The 7,230-nt window shown below is 49.5% G+C and overlaps 1 protein-coding gene across 1 annotated transcript in view; it reads right to left on the reverse strand.

Annotated features, from left to right (window-relative positions):
• The window catches only part of UFM1 (ubiquitin fold modifier 1), a 28,213-nt gene extending 21,742 nt beyond the window's left edge, over window positions 1-6,471 (reverse strand). Inside the window, exon 1 of the mRNA XM_069758935.1 lies at window positions 6,367-6,471. Within this exon, the coding sequence (XP_069615036.1) occupies window positions 6,367-6,368 (2 nt within the window). The 5' untranslated portion in view covers window positions 6,369-6,471. The remainder of the gene's footprint in view (window positions 1-6,366) is intronic.
• Window positions 6,472-7,230: the final 759 nt, after the last annotated feature.

A 7,230-nucleotide genomic window follows, 5' to 3' on the forward strand; every position in this document is an offset into this window, starting at 1 on the left:
AAATATTGGGCCAGTTCTTAGATAAGGAATGTTTTATTGTCCTCTGATTGGTGTCTGGTTCTGTTGTGATGACCCCTCATAGTCTGAGGGGCAAGTTCCTTAGTTGATGTAAAAAGACATAAATCCGTGCAACACATTCATTCCTGCATTAAGACTGTCAAAAGTCGTCATCAGTTTATATTCCCAGACTCTTCTGTCTCTCTTAGAATACATTTTTGTCTCCCAAATCATAACATTATGGACATGAAATTACTTGTGTTAAAAGGTAGCTAAAACGGCCCTACCCCTGACCCCAATCCCAACCGTATCCCAAACACAAACCTAACCCCAACACCACAACCGTAACCCCAACACAACCCTAACTCTAACCCCAACCCTAGCCCTAACTGCAAAGAATGGAAAAATACATTTTTGTATTTTATTATTTTTACCTTAATAAGGAGGTGATAAAGGGGGGTTTGATTTACTATTTTTTTGTATTTTGATCACTGTGATAGGATCTATCACAGTGATCAAAATGAACCAATAGGAAAAATCTCCTATTGTTGCTGGGCGCTGGCAGGCAGATCTCGGCGGGTGCACTGTGCATTCGCCCGCCTTTTTCTTCCCAGAAGAAGATAACAAGGGCCGTGGGACAGAGCCGGAGGGTCCAGGATACCGGAGGTACCGGAGTGGGAGCTCGGTGGACCCCATTTCTCTATCCTCTGGTATGCTAGATCATATCAGAGGAGAAATGAATGGGAAATCTGACTTTTTTTTGCGATCCCCGTTATTTGGTAAATAATGGTGATCACAAGAATCATTTTCCGGTGGCGGTAGGCGCTATAACCTTATTTCTCAGTGCTGTTAAAAAACAGCGCTGAGAAGTAAGTACTCTTAACAGCCGCCGTTAAAAGAAGTATCATTAAGTGGTTAAAGGGCTTGCCCGGTCTTATTCCAAAATCTGCAATTACTCTATGTGACTGCAGACTTCCGAATCCTTACAATAACTGAGCGAGGCAGTGCATGTCTAGTCGGAATGTGGCTGGAAGTATGCAAATCACATATTTGTGGTCACGTGACTGCTCGCTCTAGCCACCAATACCGGAGAATCCTAACAGTGTGCTGTACACACGCTGTAAAGATTCACAAGTCTGATGTTTGACTGCTGAAGTCCAGACAACCTCTTTAATGTGGTGTTAAAAACGGGATGTCAACATTGCCTAAAACGTATTATGCATCCATTCTCACCTCTTCATTTAAAAGGGGTTGTCTATTACTACTTATCCTTAGAATAGGTCATCAACATAAAATTGGCAGGGTGGGGTCCGACACCCAGCACCACCAGTGATGAGCTAACATCACTAGTGGTATAACTTGAAGCTCATAGGCCTCAATGCAAAATCTTCAACTATCACAGGTCTTTAAAGGGAATGTATCCATAGGATCAACCCTCCTAAGCCGTCTGTATGGCATGCAGGTCATATGAAACTGAATAACATGATTCCTTGGTATCTGTGATCCAGTGTCTTATTGCAGAGAAATCCACATACATCTTAATATGTAAATGAGAAGTTGGAGATCGATGGACCGGACACTGATCCCCCTGAAAGGGGGCATTACCAGTGTGAGACTTGCAGATCTGGAGAGCAGAGAGCGGCCATTGCACGTCAGTCAGGTTACAGCCTTTTGATCTAAAACAAGCTCCCTGGAGGCAGATTCTCAGAGAGATCAGTGTCCGACCCATAGATTGTAACAGCTCAGTTACATGTTCAGAAAAATGTGGATTCCTCTGGAATAAGACATCGGATCACAGATAATGTATTAGTGATGAGCGAGTATACTCGTTGCTCGGGTGGTCTCCAAGTAATTGTGACTGCTCGGAGATTTAGTTTTCCTTGCCGCAGCTGCACGATTTGCAGCTATCAGACAGCTTGACTACATGTGGGGATTCCCTAGCAACCAGGCAACCCCCGCATGTATTCAGCCTGTCTAGCAGCTGTAAATCATTTAGCTGCATCAACAAAAATGAAATCTCCGAGCACTAACAAATACTCGGAGATCACCCGAACAACGAGCACACTCGTTCATCACTACAAGGTATCATTGTAAAGAATATAGGAGATATAATTTCATGCCAAGGAAGTGATCCAAAAGGGATAAAGGTTAGTGTAGGGCAATGTGGAACTCTCTGTGATCCATGTGGTCCACTGAAGACAGTGGGGATTGCGCCGGGTTACGTGCTGTGAAGGACCTAGGAGCCAGCTGGCAGCCATGCCCCATTGGGGCCCAAGCGAACCCATGATCTAACACCATCCGGTAGTTGACATATATTCTGCTTATATCTTTTGTCCTACCCCTATCTGTATATGCACATCTGACCTTTATGTGTTACAATCGTGTATATAGTATATTATCTAGTGTGCCCTAAAGGCGATTAGATTTATAAATTTAACCTTGGGCTGCTCTTTTATCTCGATCCACACATCCGTTTCTCGGTTTAACTTCCCATGCTACCGGGGATGGTTTCTGGCCCGATCTAATCCTGTTAAAGGACTGGGCTTATATCTAATGATGAACTGGTGGAAGTCCTACCCGGCTGGCAGCACTCTGGTTCACTGGTGCTAGTGAAAGGGGTTTCTCAGCCTGTCATTGTTGTGAGAAAGCTTGGTGCCAAATCAGTGACTGCGTGGGCCACATCCTCTCACTCCCCGTGTCTCCATGGACCCGTGTGGACAGGTGGCGTGTGGGTAAAACTATGCCAAGCTGACCTTACGTGTCTCCAAGGGGTGCAAAACGACATGTATGTGCAAGTGAGGAGACCATACCAAGTGATCTCGATGACGTAAGTGATGTCAGGCGGGGTGCGGGTTCGTCTTATGTGGTGGCAGTGAAGGGTTTCTGCATGATCTCTCTAGTGTCATCCTTCACAAGTGGTGGCAGTGGCGGAATTCTGCGTGATCTCTCAAGTGTCATCCTTCAGAAGTACTTTATTCAGGTTCCTATGACCTGCATATCCATGTAGACGGCTCAGGAGGGTTGATCCTACTGATAGATGCCCTATAATATATGGAACAAAGGGACCTTTTTGGTCCCCATAGACTTCGGGGCCCGAGTGCGACTGCAACCCTTGCACTTATTATACTTAAGCAGTTGGACAACACCCCTGATGGCCGCAGTGTACAGAGCGCCATACACAGTTTATTGGTGGCTGCTGCCGGTTACTGCAGATCAGCTCCGCTGGAGCGATGGTGCTCCATGTTTACAGCCATCCAACTAAGGTAATCATGGCTGATTGATGGAGATACTGGAGTATCACAGATTTTATATAGATGACTTATCCTAAAGATTTTTGTGATTCGCTGCTCATTAGGATACATTTACCAAGCTTCTACATTGCCTTGTCATTTTTTTTCCAGATAAATAAGCAAACTGGTTATCTCATTTTATTCTATATAGCAGCAAGAAGAGATGAAATTGATGTGCAGGATCCTGGTCTGGTGTCCACTTTGGTACTCCGTGGCAGCCGGACCAGGGCAGTGCAAGCTTGTCCTGTCGGTACCCGAACATTGACTTCCTGGGTGCCTCTTGATTACAAGGCCCCCATAACATCACATTGCTGCAGTGCATAACACATTGTCATGATGTCGCAGGGGCCTGGTAACTGGATGGGCGCAAAGGATGCTGGTAATAAAGTGCCTGCCGGGAAGTGTAATGGTCTAGTAACAAGTGGATGCCGGACCAAGGTCATACACTCTACCTGCGTGTCTACATTAAGAAGTCCATTATAAATCCTGCCAGATCTGGGCACAAAGCTCTGCCTATTCCTGTATGGAATCCTCTTCTCTTCACAGTTGGGGCCCATGTTCCAGATTTACTAATGAAAGTACTGTCACATTTTTGTGTTTTTAGCTGGAAGTGATCGGTCCACTGTAAAGGTTTACCAGACACCTCACTTCTGCATCTTGAAGTGAGAGGCCCTTCTAGTTGTGTCATGGTGGCCTTCACCACAGTGCAGCCGTAATGTAGCCGTGTCACAAATCCGGGTGTAAACCTTGATGTCCGAGCTGGCCGCAGGTCTCCTCACCAGAACGCGACAGCAGCTAACCCTATGAAAATCTACTCCATGTCAGAGGAGCCACTGAACAGAATAGTGTTGGTCCCTTTAAGGACTCCTGGATAGTCCACACAGGAAAATAATGCTGTGGATTATATTTGAGGATTTATATCCAGCGCCAGCCTTGGCGATTTGAACACCGCTCACTGACACATTGTGGGATTTTTCCTCACATCATCTGACCTGTGGAACATTTTTTAATAAAATCCTCGGAGTGTCCATTTATGTTGCAGATTTTTACTGTGGATTTCACACCTTTTAAAGGAAGACGGTCACTCATAAAACTTAATGTAAACCACTTAGATAGTCCTATAGAGGACTTAGCCCCTATTAAACAAAATCATGCGTTCAGGATAGATTTCACTTGTTTCAGAAAAATGGTCTTATTTAATTTACAAATAAGGGGGCATTGATACACCTTTGTGGCCAATTTTGCAGTTTTGTCCCTTTAACCACCATGCTAAACACTTCCCCTTAGCTTGATTGACACTGCTGGTCCCAAACAATCGCTGTCTGAATTGAGTGCAAGCACGGTGTCAGTGCAGGCGTCCTCTCTCCTGTCTGTATCGCTACTTTGTGATCCTGTGTGCAATGAAGACAGGAGAGGGGGCGCCTGCACCGATGCAGCGGATGGGGGGCGCCTGCACAGACGCAGCGGATGGGGGGCGCCTGCACAGACGCAGCGGATGGGGGGCGCCTGCACAGACGCAGCGGATGGGGGGCGCCTGCACAGACGCAGCGGATGGGGGGCGCCTGCACAGACGCAGCGGATGGGGGGCGCCTGCACAGACGCAGCGGATGGGGGGCGCCTGCACAGACGCAGCGGATGGGGGGCGCCTGCACAGACGCAGCGGATGGGGGGCGCCTGCACAGACGCAGCGGATGGGGGGCGCCTGCACAGACGCAGCGGATGGGGGGCGCCTGCACAGACGCAGCGGATGGGGGGCGCCTGCACAGACGCAGCGGATGGGGGGCGCCTGCACAGACGCAGCGGATGGGGGGCGCCTGCACAGACGCAGCGGATGGGGGGCGCCTGCACAGACGCAGCGGATGGGGGGCGCCTGCACAGACGCAGCGGATGGGGGGCGCCTGCACAGACGCAGCGGATGGGGGGCGCCTGCACAGACGCAGCGGATGGGGGGCGCCTGCAGACGCAGCGGATGGGGGGCGCCTGCACAGACGCAGCGGATGGGGGGCGCCTGCACAGACGCAGCGGATGGGGGGCGCCTGCACAGACGCAGCGGATGGGGGGCGCCTGCACAGACGCAGCGGATGGGGGGCGCCTGCACAGACGCAGCGGATGGGGGGCGCCTGCACAGACGCAGCGGATGGGGGGCGCCTGCACAGACGCAGCGGATGGGGGGCGACTGCACAGACGCAGCAGATGGGGGGCGCCTGCACAGACGCAACGGATGGGGGGCGACTGCACAGACGCAACGGATGGGGGGCGACTGCACAGACGCAGCGGGGGGCGACTGCACAGACGCAGCGGGGGGCGACTGCACAGACGCAGCGGGGGGCGACTGCACAGACGCAACGGATGGGGGGCGACTGCACAGACGCAGCGGGGGGCGACTGCACAGACGCAGCGGGGGGCGACTGCACAGACGCAGCGGGGGGCGACTGCACAGACGCAGCGGGGGGCGCCTGCACCATCACCGGGGGGCACTCGCTATGCTCCTGCAGCAACATTGCTGACGTGCAGAGCTGGGAACTCATTTCAGGCATTGCTTGCTCTGGCCATGTGAGCGCTGAGAGTAAAGCTAACAGGAAGCGCGCAGCACGGTGGTTTTAGGGGCAAAATGTGGGGAGAGGAGCCTTCATTTGCATATGACAATTTTTCTGAAACACTAAAGACACGAAACCTACACCGCAGGGATGACATTTATGGGGGAAAGAACCGTTTGCGGGGTATAAGTCCAGTTTTGGGGGACAGACTCCCCTTAATGTGAGGAGTAAGAGCCACAATACATTTTTCCCGTGGATTTGTGTTACTATTAATTCTGGGTGTAAATTTACACAGTAAAGAAAACTCCAGCACAATTCTCCCTGCTGTGCAGTGCGCGGATTTCCAGCTCTTGTACTCCGCCATGGCCAGTGGCATCCCCCCACCCGGGCATTGGCTGCTTGTGGCAGTGCCCATAGAGATATGAGCACAACCTGCAGGTATGAAGCGCTGCCGGGACTCTGACATGCCAGCTGTGCCACTGCCCACAGCCGGTGTAAGGCACAGCTGTTACTGCTGCCGGCGCCGCCATTATACTACTCACATGTTGTAGGAAGATCAGCAGCGCCCCCAAAGTATCAACCACTCTGCCCAACACCGCTGCAGCCGCACCGACGGCTACGTCACCCTCGTCCAGGGCTGTCCTCGATGATGCCTAAACAAAAATACTGCACAAAAGAGCGTAAAAGGCAAAGAAGTTACCACAAACCTATTCAGTCTTGCTAGAAGTCACTTAACTGACAAAGGTTTCCAGATATTTAAACATACAAAAAGGATATTTATTATGCACCCTGTATAGGCAGACTAAGACACCCCTCACAGGGTCCTGACGTGTTATTACGTGTTCATTGGATTCAATTTCAGGCCGTGACGTGACGTCACTGTGTATGAGTCATCCGGCGGCCATGTTTAGTGAGGGCAAGACACTGAAGCAGGTGAATTGCAAGTTTCTGGAATATCTCTCCTGCAGCTAATGCGTTGTTTTTTTTTAATTTTTATCAGGACATACATAATGCAGTTAATAAATAATGATGATGTGCTGAAGGTATGGGATTTGCATAATGATACTTTTGGACACTTCAGCTATCTATTGGATGTGAGAACTTAGTAAATAGATACAGAGATGACCACAGTCAGGTGTATTTAATCTTAGCTTCATATGTTTCAGATAAGTAAAAAACTTGTAAAAAAATCTTGTGTGAAATACCTTATTAAAAGTCTCAGAGCTCTGCTGATTCTGCCACTTTTTTTTTCGTTCTTCGCTGGGTCGCTTTATGGCAGATATCCACATATGTTGGCTTTGTAGTGCATTATGTGAAATCTCTGCTTACAGAACAACTGGACAAGTCTTCAGAGTCTTCTCTGGGGCGTGCATTTTCACAATCTCCCTCTCAGATGCTGCCAATCA

Source organism: Ranitomeya imitator, chromosome 3 (genome assembly GCF_032444005.1).
Source record: "Ranitomeya imitator isolate aRanImi1 chromosome 3, aRanImi1.pri, whole genome shotgun sequence".
Lineage (NCBI taxonomy): Eukaryota > Metazoa > Chordata > Amphibia > Anura > Dendrobatidae > Ranitomeya > Ranitomeya imitator.